Raw genomic sequence first — 26,886 nt, 5'->3', positions numbered from 1 at the left:
TTGAGTTTTGCATTCTATTTATTTCCAACTACCATAAAAATAATGGAATCCTCTTGCTTCCAGTGTGGTAACAAAAGTAGATAACAGTATTGTACTGGTTAACATGTTTGCATGGAACTAAATGGCACTTATTTAATTTTTGATTTTGTATATATCCAATGTTTATGTTTTAAATACCATCACCACAACAATATAAGAATTCCACAATAAGAAAATATGTCTTATAAAAAAGTATTACACAATTTTAACCATAAAACATTTATAAGTTCATTACTTGCTCCAAACATTGTTGTAAGAAACAATATAACGACAAATAAATTAACAATTTGAACGAATAATATTAATTGTAAGTGACACATCTGAGACTAACAGACATGAAATATTCAACAATAAATAAATTAATACTGGTACACAACAACTTATAACAGAATCGACAAAATAACAGAATTGCAATAACAATATAAATAAACTGTGAAACAAAATAAATATAAACGTTCAATCCATTAAGATATAAAATGTACTTTTGTTTGTCATATGGTTCACTGCAACTGTACACAGCATTCGGTAGAGAACAAATCAGAAATACAAATTTGCTATTAAATATAAGTAAATTTTGTATTGCCTGATAAAATTATGTAAATCACAGAGACCAGAACTCATGTTACCTAGTAAAAGAATGTTTTACACCGGTTAACTGCATGCATAAATGAACTACAGAAGACTACGCCAAGACTACACTTGGAGGATCAAGGTGTCTCGGTGGACTATAGCCAGATGGACACACACACAGGGGTGTCCACTGCCTTCACTATACTACACGACATCATCACCTATCATGGGACGACGCACATCAGTCTAAGGTGCTAGCATTACATTGCTTAGCACCATCTTATAAACTAACTCAACAAACTATATATGGTACAACTGACACAATTATTTGATTACTCATTTAATTTGGCAAGCCACGTTCGCAGAAATAATTACGTACAAAAATTAAATCAATGTCTTGTATATAGTTTAAAACTACATTATGCATCAACTTGTCAAGGCCATACCTTTGGAATATGGAATTACAAGTTCTTATAACTTGCCAGCTTAAGACATCAATCTAATTATATCTATTCAATAAAAAATTCTGGAACAGATTCAACTCTGTTTCAAAGAGGCTGCTTAATATAGTTTTGCCATTTTTGTAGACTGAGACATTCTTGTGTGAAATACTACAATAATTGGCATAAAAATAGACCATGTATTTTCTAAACAAATAATCACTATATCTTTAAATTATTATTTATGTAAAAGGTATAATATTTTAAAATATAAATGTATTAACAAGGTACCCTTTAGAACATTTGAAAACAATAATGCAAAAATGTATTTAGTATAATGCCAAACCCCATTCACAATCAAAATTTAATAAGTTTGAGACAACTGAATTAGTTAGAACATGTGATTTTATTATTACAATTTCCCCACAAAACTTCATTTGCTTGGCAATGAAAATAAACTTCCAAGCAAATGTCATATGCCTGCATTCATACATTATAGACAGATACTGCTTGATTATACACAAGTCTTTAAAATAAAATGAAACTGGATTATGCTACACCTCACAACTAGATGTGTCTAACTGATCAGACATATCTAGTTAAAACATTTGTACCAATTACAAAACACTATATCTTTCCACTTATACACACTTCTACATACAAGATTGGGTAAAAATTTTGTAATTAATTAACTACATAACAGTTTCAAAAGAAACACATCAATTTTCAAGATTTGATCAAATGCATAGTTAAATCATTTCTGAAAGAACATTAAAAACTGAAAATAAATACAAGAATATTAAACAAGTAAACTTGCTCTCTTTAGAGAAAACCCGTTAGATTTTGGTTGCTTAAGCTTGTCTAATAAAATTGAAAAACTGGAGAGATAAGAATTGAATTCTAAATCACTATACAACATAACACTCACCCTACAACAAATTAACAATGATTGAACTGAAGCAAAAAATTAACAATCTACAATATCGAAAAATAGTTATAACAAGTAACAATGTCTTACAATAAAACTAGATTGCTCAAGACAATAACAGATTAAGATCAATAACTACAATACTAGGCATTCTGATCATTACCGGTAACATTGATTAATTGAACTTAACATACAACTATTATTTGGTATGAAGGGAATTAGATTAGCTTCAATTGTTAAACTAAATTAAATATTTCAATAGTAAAAAAATATAAAGAAAAAATTTGAAAATTGGAAAATTTTAACGCTTAAGAAAAAGTCTGTCACAAAGTAAAAACTTGTGACTAGTTTGAAACCTAAAAAGCTTGTTAAAGCTAACGGAACACAATTAATGAAAGGCACACAATGGTTTGTGACAAAACGTTTACAGACAGCAAGTAAAATAAAATGTTCATAAGTAACTATTTACAACAATTACTGTACATATTCACAACTACGAACCTAGGAACTATGGAAGCTTTTCAGCTTTGTACGCATATTTACAATATTTATGTACAAGTAAAAACTAAGCCCCGGAACAGAGGTAGAGAGGCCCGGCACGAGCGAACATGTCCGGAGCTCACTAGCAGAGAGTATGTACAGTACACGAGACATCAGATCATTCAACTAGGGCTAACTCTACTCTCATGGTATAGACTTGGTAATTGTGTTGAACAGCCTCTTGCCCCACCACGACTCCAGGTCAAATGGCTTGAAATCTGGAAAATTAAAATTGTTTCTCACTTCAGCCAACTATAAAAATATACTAATCCAGAATAAATTAGGTCTCACACACTCCAAACAACTTGTTGGGCAATTAGGTGACAAGGTTTAATTAGTTATATTGATGATTACTATATGTGTTGTATACACCATTGTGTATAGGTATAATTTTCTACTTGCCTTGCCAGTAAAAGAAGGAAAACACAGAGTTTGGTGATAACTGTATAAGGGACATGTAATGTAGTAATACTTTAAGTTTATCCAATTCAATCTTCTTAAAAAAGGCAGAAGAAAGTATTCAAATATTTGAGTAAAATATGAATCGGGTTTTAGTGGAAATATCAATTTTAGACAAGCCAAATAAAAGAAATGTTTATACAAAAATTTCTACACATAATGTATGTATATACTTAAACATCAGCCACAAAAAATGGACTGATTTTGGTTAAAATTTAGATGTAAGCTAGTTAGGAGATAACTTAACACTTTTAGGGACAAGAGTCTATACATATATGAATAAATCAGCACTAAATTTATTCATTATTAGTTTCAAAAATCTATGTAGTAAGTTTGACCTTATATTGTTATAAATTAATTACGAAAGTAGGACCATGAGGGGATGGTAATATGGATTACCATTTACAACAGTGTTATTGAATTATTGCAATACATAACTGAAATATTTAACACTAGATCTGATGCTATGTTAGAAGTTCAAAATGGTCATGCTGTTTGTAGAGCTTTGCAAGCCTTAAAAAAAAATCACCAAAATTAATAAGACACTAACTTCTACTATTTGTTATAAACCGTTCCTTTGTCAGTAAACATACATTACAGTCCTAATACTCAAAATTATATTTAATGATTGGAAAAAATATTTTTATGATAAGAATGAAAAAGTGTTTGTAAATTTGTATAAAAATTCCAACTTTGGTAATATATTTTATTAACAAAGCATTATATATTTTGCAAAATATAATTGAATAAACTTTTCTGATTAAAACTACTTATTGAAACCAATTAGCAAAAACATTAAGAAATATGTCAAAACATTTAGCCTTGAATTGTCAAAAATATATTTACCTTGTAAGTGATGATTGGGTTCACTCTCCTTGTAATATACTATTGATGGACCTGAAATCAATTAATAGATAGCATTAATATTGAATCGTCATAGATGTGAGAGTAGGTATTCAATGGCTTTGGCAACTAGCACAACTAGAGCTCACTGTAGATTTCTTAACACTTTGTACCCTGGGCCCTTAATACATGTTTCGGCGTGGCTCCCTGGGGGTTTTATGATGATTTAAAAAAATTCTGTGTTATTACAGTAATTATGTTACAAACTCATACTATATATCTTTTTAAAGATACAGATACATACTTTGTTTAATGTATACAAATATAAAGTTTATTTTCAAAATAAAATTATTACATAATATTGAATGTTATGTAAAAAAATACAAAAACAGTTTTTGCTACATAGCTTGTTAGTTCAGGTAGTTCGCCTTAGTGTGGTAATTTTTAAAGCATAATGGTCTGAATTAAATACAGGATCTCGCACATTTTCATTTAGATTGTTCATAAAATCAATATTTGGTCCCAGGCGTGTATCAAAATCATCGTAATTTTCCGACTCGGAGTTAAACAAAAGATCGCGAATTGCATCACTTTTGATTTCATCACCCATATTATTTAAACTCGAAAATAATAAGTAAAGAATATAAAAGAAAATCAACGGAAAGTCGAGAAGAAAGAACAAAGCGAGTGTAAATACAAAACAAAACACACGGATAACCTCACATTGCTTACATTTGCCTTTACTTCATTCAGTAAGAAACTAAAGTTCTGATTTTTTCAAACAGTTAAATTCACATTTAGAATACATTATAATAACATTTGCTTCAGTATTTGTCAGCAAGAAAACTTAGTAAGGCATCACTAAGACTCACAACAAAACACAACGTGAAACACTAAAAAGCAAAATGACAGTACCGACGATCAGCCGCGGCGCCTACGATCAGCTGTCTAGACTCGCTTGTAATACGACGATAAATATACGTATTTCATTACTAAAACGTGACCCAGGGATCTCAAAACCAACAAATACGAACTTAGACAACCAATGAACATAATAAAAATGTTTGAATCCAAAAATAAGATGACTGAGCTAAATAATACAATTAAATAACACGACCCGAAGTATACTCGGGCGCCGGTAACAGGCGCTGCCGACGCGGCCCGACCTGTACTCGGGCTCAGGGTACAAAGTGTTAAAGAATAAAACAGCGACAACTGCGCACTGGAAATTTTAGTGAACTCTGAGAAATCTGCACAGTTGAGATCTCGGTTTCCATGGATGTGTGTGGACCAGTATTGTTATCATTCACTGTGGTTAGGAAAGGCAGTTTGAACCTCCCACAATCAGTCATAAGAAAAGCTGAAGAGAAAAAAGCACCTCCACAATGGTGATAGAAGTTAGTGGGATAGGTAAGGGTCTGTTCATAACAGATTTAACCCTTTGCACGCCAACGTCCGTGTGACACGGACGTCGGGTACTCAATCGAAAAACGCCGACGGCCGTGTGACACGGACGTCACGAATTTCTCTTTCTAATTTTGTTTTAGTACATCAGATCGGCATAATATTCGATCTAATGATTGTCTATTAGTTGCTTTATACGCTTATAACGATTTAATACTCTATGGAGTCTTTACTTCGGTGGTATTTGTGTTTTATTTCAGCTGTGCGGCAGTTGGATACTTGGTCACAGTCGAGGTTGCGCTGCCGATCGTACTGTTTTGTTTACACGTCGTGTTTTACACAGTTCTTTGGATCGTTTTTATAACTGTTTTATTGTTTATTGGTTGTTTTATATACTTAGTAAAATGAGTAAAAGAAAGCGGGAAAGGTCACCGGCGAGTGAAAATACGTTGTTTAGTGGATTAGTTGAAGCCGGATTTAACGTTTTGGAAGACGAACTAAGTGGACGATTTTGTTGACAACATTTCTCAGTCAGAGGATTCCAGTGGCCGATTCAGATTCTGGTGGTGAAGAACATATTTGTGATCCAGTAGATGACACGGACGAAGACCCCGGACTTTTGTACTTTCCGATAATAATGCGGATTGATTCTTCTGACGACCTAGACTTGCCCTCCTCGTCTGCAAGGTAGGCCTAGTGGTACAAAAAGAGGTAGGCCTTCAAATGTTGTGCCTGTTGCCTCTGGTTTGGATCAAAATAATTTGGTCAGACCCTAGGCCTAATAACACTACTACCAACCAACAAAATGTCAACCAAGGAATTCCTGATGTAGGCCTAAATGAATGGAAAATCACAAAATGATATTGGGGACCCAGGCAATACACATCCTTTGTTTTTTCTGAAATTCCTGGACCAAAACACTGTCCACCAAGTGATGCAAAGCCGGTCCAGTACTTCAATTTATTTTTTACATTGGGTTTGCTGCAAACCTTTGTTGCTGAAACTAATCGATATGCAACAGCATACATGCAGAGCCATCCAAATTTGTCTCCTGGAGCTAGAGTACACAAATGGCGACCTGTTTCACTCTCAGAAATGAGAGCTTTTCTAGCAGTCATCCTAAATATGGGTCTCAACAAAAAACCAACAATAAATAGTTACTGGTCAACCATGAAGTCACAGGCTAGCCCTTGGTTTCGAGATATGTTTAGTAGAAATCGGTTTGAAGCAATCCTTCAAATTTTTACCACATAGTTGATAATCGTACTCTATCTAAACCTGATCAGCCTGGTTATGATCCTGCAGGAAAGTTTCAAAACCCCTATTTAGAACATGTCAATAGGCTATTCAAGACTCACTACACTCCACATAGGGAGATTTCTATTGATGAAAGTCTCGTAGGGACAAAAAGTCACTCTCAACCTTATTCAGTATTTACCAAACAAACACCACCACAAGTGGGGCAATCAAGTTGTGGATGTTATGTGACCTCTGTCTCTAAATATTGCCTGGCTTTTACCTGCTATAAAGGGAAAAGAGATGCATGATGGTAACAATGAAAATGGTCTAGCCTACAAAGTTGTCAAAACATTACTACAAATTGGACAATACATGGAAAAGGGTTACCACTTTATTTGTAGACAACTTCTTCAACACTATACCTCTTGCAAAAATTTTTGTTCAGCAAATCTACATATATAACAGGAACCATCAGGAGAAACAGAAAGGGAATACCTGACCCAATGAAGGCAAAACTGGATGTTGGTCCAATCACTTTATATGAGAAATGAGAATCTTCTTATGCTAGCTTACAGAGACAAAAAAGTCAAAAGAAACCTGTTATATTACTGTCTACAAAGGGTACTCCTAGGACTGTTGAAAAAACTAGAAAAAGGCATAATAGGGAAGATAACAAAAACAAAACCTGAAATGATTGACCAATACAACCACTACATGGGGAGGTGTTGATGGGTCAGACCAAATGTTGTATTGACTACCTAGATGAAACGAAGGACAGTAAAATACTGGAAGAAAAGTCACATTTAATGTGTTTGCCCGAATGATCCTGAATTCGTATATAATATATAAGGAAAATTGTACTGGGAAACAAATGTCAAGGCTTCAGTTCACTGTTAGTATTATTGAGGGACCTTTCTCAAGAGTGGCTTGATAAAAATAATCAGCCCGAAATATGGTCGGAGGAGACGGACCAAATGGTTTTGGTTTAGAACATTTACCAGGGAATATGGAGAGGAATCTGTGCTGTATGTAGTAAATAAGTACTGCAGCTGGAGGGCGTAGGAAGAAATCAAGACTTATTTGTAAGAACTGTAAGAGGGGTGTTCACCCCCTTTGTTTTGGTGAACACAGATGCTAAAAAGCCTTAGTCAATAAAGTGTAAATAATGTACATAGCTCAGTGAATTGTTAGTTTTGTGATGTTTATAAGTAAAAGACTAACTAATGGTGATTTAGTTTTGTGTGTTTGACATTTTTAGTTCTGAGCATAGTGAATTTACAAATATATATACAGTATAATACTTATACTTGCATCTGACCAAATTTACATATATGTCAACTTTCTAGGGAAAGACGTCATAATCACAATAGTAACATAGGTAAGCATTTGTAAATTGTATAATTAGGTTAAGAATTATATATAATTTAGTGCTGTGTAACTGAAAAGCACCAAATATTTTTTTGAAAATCACTTAAGTGTGCAAAAAAATGTTTTTTACAAATTAAAAAATATTTTTTAGTGTAACTTTTTTTTATTACAAACATAAACTAATAATAAAAAATATTAAACCCATTTTATTTGAAAGAGAATTTATTAAGAAAAAGAACGTACAAAAATCATTAAGATATGTTGAAAAAATAAAAAAACATATGGAGGTTTATACGAAACCTTGCGAAGAGGGCGTGAAAAATGATGCCTTGGCGTTTTTGGCTGGTACTTTTAGAAAATGGGCTGGCGTGCAAAGGGTTAAGTATTGTCACTGGGGAGATTGTCACATATTTTGAATTATTTGGTGGCTGTTACCAGTTGTAGTAACCAGGCTAAAGACTACAGCTATTAGCTTTGATTCTGTACATGTATCTATATCCGAATGAGACTCAAAAAATTAAAACTCTAGAGATTTTTCCAGGTGATTTTTTAACCCTTTGAGGACCAAAAATGTTATAAGATAGTATCAAACATTTATACTGCCATAAGGTAGTATTATGAAATTAGGTTTATGAAATAAAGACATCAATAAAATAGTTGTTTTGCAGGTATTCAAAAAATGTACAGGTCTGGAAATATATGTCATTACATTAAATTTGTTGCATCAACATTTTTAGAAGACAAAACATTATTTACAAAAAAAAATATTGACATTTTAAAATTTTACACATTTTTATTTATTTAGTTGTTAAAAAAAACTCTTATAATGAAAGTTTGTGTACAAAAATACTCAATGTACTTGCGCACACCCATTTTATTTGATTTACATTCATATAATGAAATAAAATACAAGTTTTATATTGTTATGTTCGAAAATTAAAATGTAATGCTTGACAAACACACTTTAAAAATACAAAAAAACTTAGTGATTCACAATATATAATAAGTTTTTATTAATTTATTACTAATCATAATATATGTTTTGTAGTTTGATACAAAAACACTAGAACCTTATATTTATATAATAAAAGTATAGTAGTTTATTGGCAGCACTTGGTACGTCAAAATCACAGTGGATGATATCCTTCCTTCAAATTCACACATTCTTTACTTGATCATTTTCTGGATCATCCTTGTGCAGTACCTCTTTTGGAACAACTTTTGGAGTTAACCATATTGAAAATTCATTTTCAAGGATCCCCACTAAATGTATCCATGTTGTTAACCCAAAATTCCTAAGTCAACTGTACAAAACGTTATACGGAAGTGACTTACTTATCATTTTTATATATTACAACTTGTACAATATCTAAAAACTAACTATAAACCTCACCGCTTGACATTTGTAACAGACATTTTCTTGCACACAGATGAGGGACCTAAATTTTTGTAACGCATCTGCTATAGTGATGAAGTTATTTTACTTACTCATGGAAAAATAAATATGCACAATTAGATTATGGAGCACACAAAACTCCATAGTCATTGAACACGAGCAAAATCTGGTGAAAATCAATGTTTGGTGTGGAATGATGGAACTATTTTTCTTTGTTCAAAACTCTATTGCAGCAATAATTTATCAAGGTATGTTGGAATGATTCACCATTCCGCAACAACTAGATATTCCAAACTTGATTTTTCAACTTGAAGATACACTTCTCCAATGGTCTTTTGATGTCTGTCCATCAATGTTTTGAGTATTTCCCACAGCGTTGTATTGGAAGAAGTAAACTGATACAATGCGTTTTCCTGATACCATAATTTGTGAGTATTTCTTGTCAAGCTTAATAAGAGTTGTTTACAAAACAGTAAGTACACATGGTTTTTGATGAGCTCCATGAAAGAATTATGGTAAACTTTCATTAGATTTCACTACAACAGTTTGAGAACATTTGGATAGAATTCAACTACTGTATTGATGCTGTCTGTGCCACTTGTGGAGGACATGTAGAGAAAAGATAGTTAAAAGGAATCCTTTTTGCATTTGTATTATTGCTGAACAAAGTTATACTATTTATTTGTATATAATATCTGGACAACCAGTATATTACAGACAAGAATTATACATGTTATATTATTACACTGACAATATTATAAAATACCTAATTTTATTAACTTCACAAACATGAGGTCATTACCATAAATATAGCCTAATAGTAGTTGAATGTAATTGGATTTGATTTTAATTAATAAGAATGCATAACCCTAAATAAAACATTTAGTTTTAATATTGGCACTATCTATGTGTCACACAATTACGGTACCAAGTAGTTGTGATTGTAACTCTCGGAATAAACTACTTCTGTTTTAAACCTACACCCATCATCAAACAAGACAATTCTTCTTTGAACTCAGTATTAGAAGAGTGTTTCTTTTTCTAAGCGTCGGGTATTCAAAAAGCTAGGTTAACCAACAAAGAAATACAAAGTGATTTTCCAGAAAAATGGTACCAATGAAGCTAAACATGTTCTTTAGTAAATAGTGGTGTCATTCCAATGTACATACATGATGAGGGAAAAAACCTCAACATGAATGAGAATATACTACTTAAATAGAATTTATAGAGTTGAATTTAATTATAGTGGAATAATCATTTGAGCCTGGTATCTAGCACATGAACGTGTTCTGAAAGAAATAATAATATTTGATTGCTTTAATTTTTTAATACCAGGATTATAAGTGTTCATTACTTCTTCAAGGCAATTAATAAAACAATTATTACCACATTATTTTTATGATCAATGAGTAAACTTGTACACTTTGTTTCTTAAAAACATTTATTAGATATATTACACGTTGCAGTGTAACTATGGCTGGAGGAAATCATGTTCTGATGATCAGAATATAAATGCTGGTGACAACTTGCCTGAACTCTGACTGTCTGCTTCCCCATTTTCTTCTTCACATTGGGTTGTCTCGCCATTTTCTTCACACTCTTTACATACAGAGTTCCAGGCTGAAAATGTCACAGATTTAGGTTAAAACATAATTTCTATTTTAAATTAAATACATAAAATTACTTGAAACACTGGTTCACAGTGTTAATAGCTGAATTGGAACGGGTTGAATTTATAATTATTCTATGTAGAGTAAAATTAACTGTAATATGGCGTACATAGTTTTGTAACTTGTTAACTCTCAAACTCTCACATTGTTAGCTTTCACCCTCAAATGTATTTTACTGTATCATGAAACATGACTAGGACACCTCCGAAAACATCAGATGGTAAGCTAGCGTTATCTATTTTCAACTTTGTCAACGATGAAATGTAGAAAAAAGCTTGAAGGATTGGTGGTTGAATGGTTTGTGTTTTTATATCACCACTGTTGTTGCCATTTAGGTAGACATTTTCTAAAATAAGTTTATTCACAAGTAAAATGTTTACTATGATAATTTTATTTATTTTTGCATTTATGTTATTGTTGACAGTGAGTAAACATAATTAGAGAGATTGGATTTTTTGTGTTAAAAAACTGGTTTATTTTCAGGGCATGGTTTCCTTCCTGTTACACAAACACAGAACATTGACTTATTTATTTTCAATATATGAATAAAATGTATTAAGATTACAGATTAAGTTCACAATCTATCTTTGAATGATCACGTAGATCTTGTGATACAGAACAAATCTATTGGGCTTTACATCCAATGCCTAAAAATTTCAATCTGGAGTGAATTTAAATGATTTGTTTGTAATTACTGTGAATTTAAACTCTTTTAGGATCAATCAGCATTATTGCCAGTTCGGTATTTTTAGTTTTTTACTACCATTTTGGGGAATACATAACTGAGTAGTAAACAAATTCACTATTAAACAAATGCTGTTTTGTCTTTGTTTGCATTGAATATATCTAGTAATAAACGTCAAACAACGCAGTAATTGTGCTGGCACTGACATAGTATAACTTTGCACGACACTATACACAGAGTAAATAGTAGTGCAGGGCATTTTTAGAATGCCATTTGTTCTTTTATTTCATCCTAAACATCCAAACAAACACAAAAAAGGAAATTCATTTTTTCCTTATATTTTAATTATCTCCACTATTAATATGTTATATGTGTGTTTTTGCATGTTTGTTAAAAATACTAACAAAATATTCATTTTAATTAATTATTTGGATTTGGTACACTACAATATACAAAATATAATTAAAATACTTTCCATGGTAAAAATGCCTAGATTGCCTTCAATCTAAAATGTATTTAGAATATTTTTCTTACATTTTTATGTAGTAAATATTTATAGATTTTTTTGAAAGGGTTAACCCTTAGCGAGCCACAAATAAATAACCAAAACTACTCCTAAGAGCCATACACCTTAAAAATAAAAAAATTCCCACATACCAAAACCAATTTTTTTTATAATTCTTATAACATAACAGGTAAAAAAAACGACAAAATATTTTTTTTCACTCTTTATTGTTAATTTACAGCCAAAAAATGGTAAAATCATAATTTCACCGAAAAAATTTAATTTTGACATTCTATGTGTTCATATATAAAATTAACAATAGTTGAACACAATTATTGTTATATTTTACAAAAAACAAGCATATAGTAATTTGTATTTAGAGAAAATATAAAGAATATAGTAAAAATTTATATATATACAAACTAAATAAAATCAATGAACTAAAAAAAAACGTGACAATAAAGCCCTACATCACGATAATAATACATAAACTACACTGACAATAAAGCCCTACATCACGATAATAATACATAAACTACACTGCAAATTGATTTAAAATATTGATTAACATCAAAATTGAAAAGATAAATACGCGGATCGAAAATGGAAGGGCGAATAAACATCTAACCTCACGGAAGATTACAGGCGGACTGAGCGCGCATCAGTAGACGTCGTTGGCTCTGCGGGAGACTATGAACATCCGGCCGCCCACTATTTTGTTGATCGAACAAGAGCCGTGACCTTCAAAATAGACACGATCGATTGTCTCTTGTTTAGATAAACCTTGTTTGACAGTTTTTACTAAGTTTGTTACCCAGAAATGCTTTTAAATAATATTAAAATAAAAAATTGATTTTGCGGCAGTGGACGTCGTTGGCTTTTAGCGCTAGTTTAGGCATGACGTCTAGTAACGTCATTGGCTCGGTAAGGGTTAATACTATTTTCTTTATTGGAGACAAAACATTTTTGCATCTTTTCGTACTAATCAGTTTCCCCTCATTTTATAGGTTGTCTAGTTGTGATGTTATACAACTGCAATAAAACACTTTTCATTATGCCAATGGATGCAGTTAAAATATCATAAAAATAAGTACTTAATAACTTTTATTTAGTGAAGCTTTTCAACAGTAAAAGTATATTTACAAAATAAAATGTTAAGTATTTGTTTTTTGTTGCAGTAAAGTGTATTTGCTAGCTACATAACTATAAATAGCATGCATGCTATTCATAAGGGATGTTTAGAGACACACATGCACACTGATTGAATTGTTTGCCTGAAAAGTATACTAGACAATGGCCCTTACTTAGAAAACGTCCCTCATAGCCATTATTGATGATGGAAGATATGACACAGTAACAGAATTACAAACACTATTGTTATATGTTACAAAACTATGTTTTGAGATATGGTATCTTCTTTCTTTTTTAGATATCAAACTCTTAAACATAGGGTTAAACATATGAGAAAATTAACAAATCAAACTCCAAAAACATCATGTTTCATTTCTTGCATTATATACAGATGGCAGTCTGTAGTACTGAATTTAGATTTATTTAGTTTTGACCCTTTCTTATTTATAATCACCCTAATGGTTTTTAATCAATTTCTTGGGTTGTCATGAAAATTACTACAATTACAATTAGCTGTCTATAATTTTTTACCGTTCATGTAGCACAGCTCTTCCAGAAGGAAGCATATGCTATAATTATATATTCTATTTCAAAGGGTATTTATGCAAATTGTACACTGACACAGATAAATAACATGTGGAAAAATATGTGACATATCATTATATGTTAAAAATATGAACTGTAGGCTTATAAAAATTAAAACTGTCACAAAAGTATACTTTATGCATTAATACATGAAAATTATTTGAAAAATTAAGAAAAATGTCCGAGATAAATAATAAAATAAAGCAAGGCCTGATTTAAGATATTTTGCACCTATACTAGTATAAATCCAACTGAAATATAAAAGCAATAATCTTTATTGCGGAACAGGAAATACAACGTAGATAGATGTGTGAAGCAATTCTGATTATGACAGTAAATAGATTAACAAACCTAATTAAGATAACGATAACCCTGTGTTACCCACAAGATGTATCAGTGGCTAAAGTACAGACAACCCGCAGACATTTATCAATCTGACACTTAACAATGTATCAAAAAAACCTTTTTTTACTTATTTCCTTGAATAGGATTTAATAATAGAGAATGCAAACTAGATAAAGAGGTATCAGTAAAAGATAAATAGTTCTAAAATTAATAATCTATGAGTTTATTTTAATGTCTCTGGACCATAAAACTGATAGTTAACATTGTTATTCATGCTTTCTTAAGTTCTTAAAAATCTCATTAAAATATTACATTTTGAACAAATCTGTAGCATTTACTGATTCGGATGCGACTTCTTCCCAGTGACTATTACTGGTTATTTGGTTATAAAAACCAACATGTTAACAGGCATATAGTCCTGACATACACATATAAAAATCTTAAGTTCTGAAATAGAGAGAGAATAATAAAGTACAAAACAGAATCATGTTTATGGTCCAGTGCACTATTTATACAACAATACACTGATCTCCCATCAAATACCAACCTAAGCAATATTGTTGTGTACGATTCAGTCACCATTCTAAGAATAAATTCTATTTGGAATGTTCACTCTGTCTTACATGTTAAGCTCAAAAGAACTGAGGAAGCTCTTTGCACTGAATAATAAAAATAATAATAATTTTCTTTTCAATATAAAAAAATTGTCTTTTTTCACGTCACAAAGCAAATAACTCCAAATTTAATTTTTAAATTACATTGTAAATCTCAGGTACAAACTAATTTTGAATAGATAACAGTACTTCAGACATTTGTCATTGTTACACTGTATATTAAATGTATATTACCTTTGTAACATATAACGAGCAAATATCCAAAATCCTGTTATCCTTTCAACCTTACATCATCGATAACAAACTTTAATTTTAAGACTTAGCACTTGATAACCTGAAATGGAATAGCAATATTAAAATGGTTTCACAAAGGTTTTATCAATCTTGTATATCTAAAGAAATTACATTATATTACAGTAATAAAACCCTATCAATAACTTATTTTACACATTTACAAACCTATCATTTGAATCTCAAACTAGACAATACAAGCTCTGAATAATCTAGTAATCTCGTGCAACAAAAACTCATATGAACTTGATATTTAAAATCTAGCAAAATAAGAAAAAAACCTTTCTCAAAAATGGCAATGGTTACATTAGGTTTATAATTTAGAAACTAAGAGCACTATTCCAAACGTAACCATCATTTGGTTATTAAAAATATCCAAACATCCAATCAAATAAACATATTTTATTATACGAGATGTGGCTGGAAAGTGACTGGATTAGTATTGGCGGAACAGTCCTACCCCATCTCGTTTCGCTTATAGAACCAGTTATAAGCAGTGAACCTCTTTGTTTCTTGTTGAATAATGTCAAGTATCTAGAAAAAACAACATGTGAACATCAAATTTTCTTTTCAAACTAATGGTAATTGTGTTTTTATACAAAAGGGATTGTACCCATCGATTGGGTAAAAGAGGGGCAGACAGTGAATCAGAATTACTACATTAGTGTACTGACTATCCTACATAAGAGTGTACGCAGAAAACAGAATGATTTGTGGAAAAACAAGTCATGGATTATTGTATTTTTTTATTGTGTTATCAGGACAATGCTCACAAAGCTTTGTCAGTGAAGTCATTTTTGCCAAACACAAAATCCCCGTCTTAGATGATCTGAATTTATTTTATTCAATAATTTTATTTACTTTAATGACTAAATTAAAAGTATGTTAATTCATAAACCATACTGTAATAGCAAGGAAATTTATTTTCCTATTCAATAAACATTTATTTTTTAAAGCACAATATCAAAAAATGAGTGAGGGAATCCCTACAGTAAGTATGTGACTAGTTTTAAATTTGTTACATGAAGTCATTAAAAACTTTTTTTCTCATATTGATATATCGAAGCAAATAATTAAAAAGTTCCAAGTAGGCTAAGCAATTATAAAATAGATACTTTGAAAATATAATAATAATTTTTCCCATTTATTACGCCTTTAGTTGGGAAATTCAACAAAGCTAGTGCAGGGGGACACAGTATTAAGTTGTTTTTTTTTTCTTCTCAAACAACAGTACTAGCTTAAACAAATAAAACTAAGATATTATAGCGTTTTGAGCTGCTTTGGTTTTATTTTTTACAATTTTATAAGAAACATAAAAAGGGGTTTTTAGTATTAAGTAGATTGCCAAAACAGTAGGTAATGGATATTGAATGTACTCCTTTGGCAAGTCATGTTGCTCATGTTACTTAAGGGTAGTATTTCCATTCTGAGTTGAGCCTTTGTTATAACGGTTCTTTCCTATTCAATCCTATTGTTACTGGGTTTTGATTGGTTCAGATCAGGAAAGCTGGCTAAATTCATTGGAATTGTGCTAGACCAATGATTTAGCTTGGTTATGACATCATTAATTATGGGAGGGAGGGCAAACAAAATATTTAAACCAGCGCTTCTCGATTTCTGTTGTAAGAATGTGCGAGTCTGTCCATTCCATGTATACAAAAATCTCCATGAGTTATTTTGGGGAATTTCACAGACAGTTATCTAAGACTATAATGCAGATTAATTAAAGTAATCCAGTAAAACGGAAGGCCGTTAGAAGAAAGAAAATTTCATGTAGAATATTTGTTATTTTGTGTTTGAACAAAGGATTAATTTCATCTTTATTATAATTACAATTGAACTCTTTATAACTTAGTTTGTGTAATTTTGGATATTAATAAGAATTCACTTTGTAGCAAGTTGCATTTAAATTTTTTTAATTAACTGGAACAAAACAAGAAACTGGACAAAATCTCACAGTTTGAGTTTAGCACAAGGTGCATAATAGAACTTTGAGAACAAATTTAATTTGTTTGTTTGATTATTTTATTTTAAGAAGAGAAGAAACTTTAATTTAATTATATTTAAATTTAGTTTTTATTTGAAGAGCCGAATTTATTTTTTACTGAGAAGAGAGCATTTTATTTTAGTTTGAATTGAATATTAATATTCTTGATAAAGGAATTTTTTTAATAAGAAAATTTGGTCCAAATTTGATTGGTGATATAAAGATTAAAAGTTCAATAGTAAAGTATTTTAATATTGTGTTTACAAAGCAACATTAATTTTTTAAATTGACTTTGAATGAATTTAATATTAAAACACTCCAAAAATATTTTATAGACATAGATATACAGTAGTTGGTGTTCACTGGTTAAGCATTGCTCAGGCATAACTAATAAAAAAATAATGTTATACCAACTTGGAGAGTTGATTACAATTTAATCCTTGAATTTTTTTCAGGGTTTAGTGACCGATAACCCAAATCGTTATACATACTAACTTGATGTTTGTATACGATAATGAAAATAAATTATTATTAATAAAAATTAGTAATAACTGAGTTTATTTCTCATTAAAATAAAAGTTAGTTGAAATCCTGTAATTCAGATTCATTTATCAAGACAACTTATGCACCATCTTTACTAATATAAAGTTTTTTTTTATTCCTCTATTAGGGTGTTTGTAAGAGAATTAAAAAAATGTAAGTGAATAGTAGTTTTTTTAATCAAATTAAACCTTTGTATGAAGATCTTTTATTTATTCTCAAAGTTTGGGGAATCTAAATTCTCCCTCTAAATATGCCACTGTTCAAGCTAAAGCATAAAAGTACTGATTAAATTGTACTTACAATCATATATAAACTTAATGATTTCTTCATGTTGAGGGCTTATAACTTCCTGCTGCGCTCTTGTACTGTTTGACTTCTTGGCGTTGGTGTGGAACACTGGTTTATCGATGCTGAAACAGTGTTTTAGTACTCATTTAAAAACCAAATCACTTTTTTATTTACAGTATTTGTGTACGAAAGGTAACTTTGAACTCTAATCCAAAAGATTGGTGACGTTAACTCAGTAACCTATCTACTTGGAGGTGGAATTCCTACATTTGATTTTATGTTTTATTACCTCCTTAATATAACAGATGGTAAACAAAAATGCAAAACTGAATATTTATCCACATTTAATCTAAGCCCATGTCCATCTGACCAGCTATTTATCTTGAGCAAGTCGTCATTAAAAGACTTGACATATTATTAACTTTAGTCATGTCTAAAGGAGGTTATAAGAAGTTAACCCTTTGGTATCAACATCAAATTGATATGATTGGTCTCTCGAATCATCTGGCCACAACAATGGCTATTCTCTGCCCTAAGGTCGTTGATTTGTGACCACGTCCTGTCCCTCGGCTCGGCGGATCGACGCTGTTATGCTATTCAGCTCGCCAGACCCCTTGGTGTGGCACACTATGTTACGCATATATAAAATTCAATCCTTATTCAGTTGTGGCTGGTAAGTGTTGCAATCTATCATCATATAAATAAATCAATGAATAGTTCTCTATTTGCAACACATGCCACAGTAATCATGGTTCAGAATTATTTTTATAATAATAATAATTACACTGTAGCTGCTACTGAGTAGCCTATTCTATCTATTTATTAAAACATAGTGCATTTTGTGTAGACAAAGCTCAAAATATAGAAACAAGTTTATATTCTGTTCATTTAGAGACCTAATTGATACAGATTGTTTTATTAATTGTGTAGAGTTTGAAAATGTTCAGTGCATAAATTTGCAAGTAATATAAAATCAAACGTATAAGCTCCTTTGTGGGACAATGTGTAATATTCCTAACAGAGAATTTCGTTGAGAGTCATACTTTTTGTAGTTGTATAAAGACATATTCAATGTTAAATAATACATATGGCTTTATCCCTCAACATTTTTATCACTTGCGAGGAGTGGTTTAGGACTATTTTTTTTAAACATTTCAAATTTACAATACTTATAAAGTATTCAAAATTCATACAAATGTGTTTTTTGCAAGTAAATGACATATATTACGGAAGTCCATTTTATAATATACAATATAAAAAAGACAGGTGAAGGATATGATTTGTAGTTCTTAAAATATAGCAATTTTCCCAAATTATGCAAATACCAGAAAAATAGCCCAGTATTTCTGGTTTACTTCTTGTAATATAGACTGGTCTACAAAGGGTTAAGCACGGGATCACATTTAACAAACCACCAAGACAGCAAAACAATAAAAACACATTAAGGAAATGCATAGCAACGTATACCCCATCAGGTGCACGACTCGCTTGATGAAAGCCCAGTGTGTACCCGATGGGGTAAACAACGGCAGTTATGAAAGATCGCGTGTCATCCTGCACATATTGAAATAATATATATCTATATATATAAAAGAAAGTCGTGTTAGTTACACTATTTATAACTCAAGAACGGCTGAACCGATTTGGCTGAAAATTGGTATGGAGGTAGCTAAGAACTGGGAGAAGGACATAGGATACTTTTTATCCCGTTCCCGATTCAGGATTCCTCCCCACTGGTCTCTAAAAGTTACAAAAATACCTGTAAGAAATGCATTGCAGCAAACATATGTTATTAAGTGAAAAAGCCTGTTCAAATTTAATCAGCTGTTCTTTGTAAACATATATAATGCGAGAAAAGAAATATATGTTTATACCATTTAATTACTATTTTTAAATTTCTTTACACCTATAGTTTGAAAGCATAGAGTAAAAAAACTGCATTTCTTAACTATACTACGTGACAGTTCGCTGGAATAATGATTTTGAACTAATGTAGACTACGAAATTCATAATCTATATATATGCCCCCGGTGGAACTGGAAAGACATTCCTAATGTCATTGATTTTGGCTACTGTTTGTGCAAGATCTGATATTGCAGTAGCAGTTGCTTCTTCTGGGATAGCAGCCACATTATTGGAAGGATGTCGTACGGCTCATTCAGCGCTGAAACTGCCTTTGAATCTTCAAACCATTGAGCAACCAACGTGCAACATATCAAAGAACTCAGCAATGGCAAAAGTTTTAGTAGCGTCAAAAATCATTATCTGGGACGAATGCACAATGCCCCATAAACGTGCATTGGAAGCACTTGATAGAACATTGAAAGGTCTGCGCAATGACACAAGATGTTTTGGAGGCGCATTAATTTTACTGTCTGGTGATTTCCACCAAACACTGCCAGTTATTCCTAGATCGACTGCTGCTGATGAAATAAACGCTTGCCTATAATCATCAAATTTGTGGCGTTATGTAAAAAAACTACAGTTGACTGCAAACATGAGAGATGAATTATTAAACGATCCATCTGCTCAAAATTTTTCTAATCAGTTGTTGACTATTGGTAATGGTTGTGTTCCTGTAGACCAAGAAAGTGGATTGATTTCATTTCCATCCAATTTTTGCACCTTTATCTCAACAAAAGATGAACTAATCAGCAAAGTATTCCCAAATATCAATAAAATAACAATTGGTTGAGTGAGCGAGCAATCTTGGCAGCTAAGAACAAGGATGTGGATGACTTGAACTTTTTAATTCAGTCACATTGATGGTACTCTGCAAACATTCAAATCTATTGATTGCGTAACAAATGAAGATGAGGCCACTAACTATCCAACTGAATTTTTAAACTCTTTGGATGTGCCCGGCTTACCACCCCATAATTTACTTTTGAAGGTTGGTGCAGTAGTCATAATGCTTCGCAATCTAAATCAACCAAAATTATGCAATGGAACGCGTTTGGTTGTAAAAAAATTGATGATAAATGTGATTCACGCGACGATTCTTAAAGGAAAATTTAAAGGTGAGGAAGTTCTTATTCCAAGGATTCCGATGATTCCTACCGATATGCCTTTTGAATTTAAACGAACTCAGTTTCCAATTCGTCTTGCATTTGCCATGACGATCAATAAATCACAAGGCCAATCTTTGAGCGTTTGTGGACTAAATTTAGAAAATCCATGTTTTTCTCATGGACAACTATATGTGGCATGTTCACGTGTCGGCAAACCATCTGATTTATTCATTCTTGCACCTAATTACAAGACAAAAAATGTTGTATATCACAAGGTACTCGACTGAAGAAAGAGAATCAATATTAATAAATTAATGTATCTGTGGATTTGCTGCTTACTGCAATTTAAATTATTTTAGATAACTTACGAATTGTGTTTTTTATTTTGTTTTTCTATTTAAATTTCAGATTAGTTGTGAAGGAAAAAAAATAACAGGACCTAATTTGATTTATTTTTTACTTTGTCTTTTATTCTGAACATTTCAAGCACCAATGTGGATGCTGTGGACCCTTTAAGGCGGTACGAAGTTCGCCGGGTCAGCTAGACATATAGAAGTATAGTTTGTCAATTGTAGAGTTCTTTGCTGGCAAGTGAAAGTATGCAACTTGATTTCAGGTTGAGTGTATATAATAGATGTGTGTATATATATATGGCAAGTGAAAGTATGCAACTTGATTTCAGGTTGAGTGTATATAATAGATGTATTATATACACTCAACCTGAAATCAAGTTTTCACTTGCCAGCAAAGAACTCTACAATTGACAAACTATACTTCTTAGACTTCTTTGTATAGTATATAAAGTCCTAAGTGAATGATTATCACACTAATAAAATTAAAATTAGCTTAATACATAACAGGCTGTAATGTAAACCAACCGTATCGTCCAGTCATCTGGGGAAGAAGGCTCGCATTGACTTTCAACCCACTTTTTGGTGTATTCCCTTGAATTTTCCAGTCTTTCCAGGTTTTGGGTGATACCTAAAATAAAAATAGGTTGATTAAATTAAATGTCTTTTTAAAATTCAAACAGTCTATTAAAATACAAAATTGACAATACATTAAGCCTATCATGAGGGCCATTGGCAGAAGTTAATACATAAAGCTAAATAAAAAATTAAGAATTTTTCAAGTGAAAATCAGATATAAATCCATTGTAGTAGAATTGTCTCAAAACGCAACTAAATACATCCATTTATTTTCAACTTTGGAAAATTTATGCAATCTACAGTCTGCAAAGTGATGATTAATGGGTGTGATTCAGGGGACGGCACTTGGTCTTTTCATGTTTTATTGCTTTTATTAATGACATTTCAGTTGGTTTAGATGATTGTGTTAAACCAGTAGTTTATATAGATAGAAACATACTTATTGGCAAAGATAAGAATTTTCAACAGAAACAACTTAAAATGTAAAATGCTTAAACAAACTTTCTTAATTGTTTTGTATGAAATGAATTGATTTGTAATATGATAAAACAAAATATTATTTTTGAGTTTAAAATACACGTCTCAGATGTTAAAGTGGTGAAACAGTTATGAATTAACATTAATAATTAATTTAATTAGCATGTAAACAATAATTACATACCTGAATAAAGTTAGTAATGTTCTACTTATTCCTGACATTAAAGAATGTGATGTTCTATTAATACTTAAGGCAATTCTCTACAGTTACTGTATTAACTTCAATTTTTTTTATTGAAATATATTACAAAATTAATATTTTTAATTACATTTACAATGAAAACATGTGATGGAAAAATGAAATAACCTAAAAAAATAGTTAAGTAATTTTAAAATATGAAATGAAGATCAACGTGTTCCTACCTACTATTTGTATTACGTTATTTTCAACTTAATAATAATTAGGCATTGGAACTTAAATTATCGAAAATCCTGGTTCTTGGAAATGACTTGTGAAGTAATAAAAATAGTTCTAGTTTCCAATTTGAATCAAGAAGCTTCAGAGAAAGAACAAATAATTTGGACACATGCTAACCCCAATATTGATGGCACTAAAAATATTTGCAGGGGCTATCAATGGAGAAACAACGTTAACTCTGAGATTTTTCAAGATAGTTCTTTATATTGATTTAAATGTAAAAGTTCTGTAAAATATTTTCTTTTCACTAAATATTATTAAATAGTACAGTATTTTTATAAACTAAATGTACCTTCACTTAATTCCAGGAATTTATTTATATTAACCTCCCTACTATATTGACTACAATCTAGTCGAAGTGTAGCATTTGATTTTGCTCCATATTAAACAAACAATTTGAATATTAATACAAATAAATGTATTATGTGTATGTTCCTAATGAATTGTGTTATCAAAAACAGTTAGTTACTTCAAACACATTATTCTGGTTAAATTATAATAAAGCATAAATGCGTGGACAGATTGTATGGAACGCTATGTTGAGATTGAGATTCTAACATAAGCAATCTTCCAACAACTGTCAGGAGGGAATTCTTAGTCTGTAAAGAACCAAAGCTGTGGCATTACTGAAGAGGTCAATGAAGGTTTTTTCAGTTAGTTTTTAGTGACATTTACTTGGTTATTTGTTATAGTTTTGAAGAAGACGAAACAATGTATTTATTTAACAGACGATGCAGGTTTATTGGTGCTTTTGTTTTTGCTGCAGCAACATCAAAGTATGAGGGAAACTTTGATTTTCTGACATTTACATGTTTAACTTTACAGCCATCCATTTATAGTAAAGATTTTAAAGTGTTGGATATCAATCAAAAAGCCTGGTAATTTTGAGCAATTACTTGGTCAACCCCAAACTTTTTCATATTTTACTATGATAATCTAGAGATGTATGTGAAATTAAAAAAACCATAATTTATGTCCCGGAATTTACGTAAATAAAAAATAATACTGAAATGAGCAGAATTTTGTTTTTCTTAAATTTCGAGCTACAAATTAATTAGTTGTTATCGAGTTGAGACGAGTGCCTCCGGCCATCAGTGCGGAGCAGCACCGAAGGAAAGAAGTCAACGAAAGAAAAACATCCCTCGAGATAGTACCTATCAGTAATATATTTCTAGAGGGCAAACTTTGGTGCGTTGCAAAATGCTGTGTTCGTACAAAAAACCTTTGAACTTTTCCTGATCTTCACTTGAAACCGTGAAACTAAGTAACATGTTCTCACAACCGTCACATAAAAAAGGATTATTGGAGGAACCACTAGCAATCACAAATGGCCTTCCGCGCGTCTCCCGCAAGCCACTGTTATTGCGTGGACTTTGAACCTTCTTATCACTCGGCAACCTGTAGGACGGCCTGGCGGGGCTTGAATTATATGTTTCTTGCTTTCTGAGAACATCCTTATGACCATAGTAAAATATGAAAAAGTTTGGGGTTGACCAAGTAATTGCTCAGAATTACCAAAAGCCTAAGTTCTAAGCTATTACACAAAATTAAGATTATTACAAACAAATCTTTTGCTAGAAAATTTTACAAAGTTGTACAACAATTTTACAAACATGGTTTACAAAGTTTCAGTAAAAAGGCTAAATTTTTTTATTTGTACAGTATGAAGTGCGGTAAAAATCATTATTCTTCCATTACAATATGTATCCATTTGTAATATTTTTTTGTAATAAACTATATGATAGTTTTCTATCTTGTATCTAGAAAACTATTTCTTATCGCCAATGAAAAAGGCTTGTTTTTTTTGTAAATTTTACACATTTTAATTGTTCTTAATGAATCATATTTTCATAAAACGTTTTGCTTTGTATTACTTTTAGATATATTAACAATATTGGCTATCTTGATTTGTTGAACATGTTTAATCTGGCATTGTATGTGTAAAGTAGGTCCTATTGAATAATGTAAACTACTCTAAAAAAACTACCATTAATCTATATGTCTTATACCTGTATACTACTTTACACTAAAAATAATCTTTAATAATACCAGAAATACGTTTCAAATTGACATGCAACAGTAGCCAATCAATTGGCTTGAACGAAAACTCGTTTAGTGAACTGTATTAGATTCTGATCTGAGCTTGCATTTGAGTACTATCTCGAGGGATGTTTTTTTCTCTTACATCATAAATGCAGAGTAGCCCCAAGGCCGGCACTGATGGCTAAGGGCATTTCCGATCAGTATTTTCCCAACCTCAGATCACGTGCCAGATCGTCTAACGAGAATCCACATAAGAAAAGTTGGGCTTTGGTGTTCGGCGCCACCCCGCACTTCTAGTGAAAGAAGTAAAAAAAAACATCGGTACTTTGGGATTATACCGACCACACCAGTATGAAGAACACAAAAATAGAAATTTATAGAAACAAACATGATAGAACAAAAAAACAACTCTTCAATTACAAAATTACAAACTTACAAGCATTTCCAGGTATTGTGATCGGTATTGTTGTCGCTGTTATCTTATCTTTCTCGAGAATCCTGATTACGGCAGGCCGCGCGGCATCACGTGATTTGCACGGTACATCATTGCCTTTCCATTACAATTCAATTTATATTTCTGATTAGCCCCTCTAGAATTTGATATTTTACTGATAGGTACTATCTCGAGGGATGTTTTTCTTTCGTCGACATCAGCGCGGGGCAGCACCGAAGGTACTGTCGAAGCCCGCGCTGATGGCCGGAGGCACTCGCATTTTGGGTGGCGGAATGTGATCAAGAATAAAAACAAGTTTTGAGTGTTTTTTTAATAAAAAGTTTAGTTTGGTAAATGTTTGTTTTTGTTGAATTTTTGTGTTTGGAGAAATGTAGAGGTAAAACACGGAAGTACAACAAAGCGATGCACCAGCTGAACGGGCGGCGAGACTCTGCAATCACGTTATCTACTAGACGCTCGACTTTGACCTCTGTCTGAGGATGGGGAGGTGTTTGCGATAAGACAATTCCTGTTTTATATTGACGAAATATTGTTCTACGCTAATCTAGTAATCAGTAGAAACGAAATGTGAAATAACGATTCATGTCTGGGTGTGGTCGGTATAATCCCAAAGTACCAAAACATCCCTCGGGATAGTACCTAAATTATGGTCAAATCACATGAATGTCCATAAATGTTAACTTTGACTAGGCTATTTATAATACGTATTTACCTCCTTATATAGCTTAACAAAAAATTATAGATAGGGTTCTGACCCTATCCTCTCTGGAAACCTACCGATAAAACCAAAGTAGCTACACCAAAATTAGTGAGTTTTTAGAATAAAAATATAAATTAACAATTCTTAACGATTTTTGAGCAAATCATATTGTCATACCTCGCTATTTCATGTACAAATGACATCTCAATAGAAAGATTTGAATTTGGGTATAGTAAATGTCAACCATTGATAATATGTCATAACTAGTTATCAAATGATAATTGATAAAATGATTACCAAATGATACCAATATAACCAAGTTACACATTGATAACATTTGATTAGTTAGATATTAACTTATAACAATGTATTTAAGCTAGTTGTAGATTAATAATTATTTAGAGGCACCACTTATCAGTCTGCCCCTCTACCATTTAGATAATTTCTTACCACAGCTAGATAATGTAAACCAATGGAACATAGTCAATATGCAGTGGATGGTAAGATGCAGTTGCTCTCCATAATACTGAAGACCAAAGGTAGATGTGATAACCTATCATCTCTACATTATTGAGGAATATTACACACATTTGGCAACAGAATAGGCACTGATTCATTTTCATTTTTTTATAAACTAAATATATTATCCAATCTAAATAAATAGGCCTAGTCTGTTAAAATTAAACCTACCTCGTCGAGTTTTGTGAACAATTTTACTGGGACCTTTGGACACGGTATACATAACGAAAAACAGCTTTTTAATTAACTTTTGTAAACACTGCAAATTTTTAAATTAAACTTCACCAACTAAAGTTCGGCGTTCGGACCTAAAATTTGTAAAGATGACTGACGAAATGATAATAGGATTCTGTAATATTCTAAATTATTGGCCTTGGATTCCCCTACTCTTTCACAATATGCCGA

General features: G+C 31.5%; 1 protein-coding gene across 1 annotated transcript; it reads right to left on the bottom strand.

The window, feature by feature from the left end:
• On the bottom strand, window positions 1–26,886 carry LOC124354094 (MAPK regulated corepressor interacting protein 2). Its single transcript, XM_046804300.1, has 6 exons — window positions 26,653–26,886; window positions 21,760–21,862; window positions 17,883–17,992; window positions 10,757–10,846; window positions 3,823–3,873; window positions 1–2,735 (listed from the first exon to the last, which is right to left on the bottom strand). Exons 1-6 carry the CDS (start codon window positions 26,702–26,704, stop codon window positions 2,662–2,664), a joined length of 480 nt encoding a protein of 159 aa, XP_046660256.1. The 5' UTR covers window positions 26,705–26,886; the 3' UTR covers window positions 1–2,661.

Source organism: Homalodisca vitripennis, chromosome 2 (assembly GCF_021130785.1).
Source record: "Homalodisca vitripennis isolate AUS2020 chromosome 2, UT_GWSS_2.1, whole genome shotgun sequence".
Classification (NCBI taxonomy): domain Eukaryota; kingdom Metazoa; phylum Arthropoda; class Insecta; order Hemiptera; family Cicadellidae; genus Homalodisca; species Homalodisca vitripennis.
The sequence above is the reverse complement of the archived record's forward strand: the minus strand, read 5'-3'. Positions and strand labels throughout refer to the sequence as shown.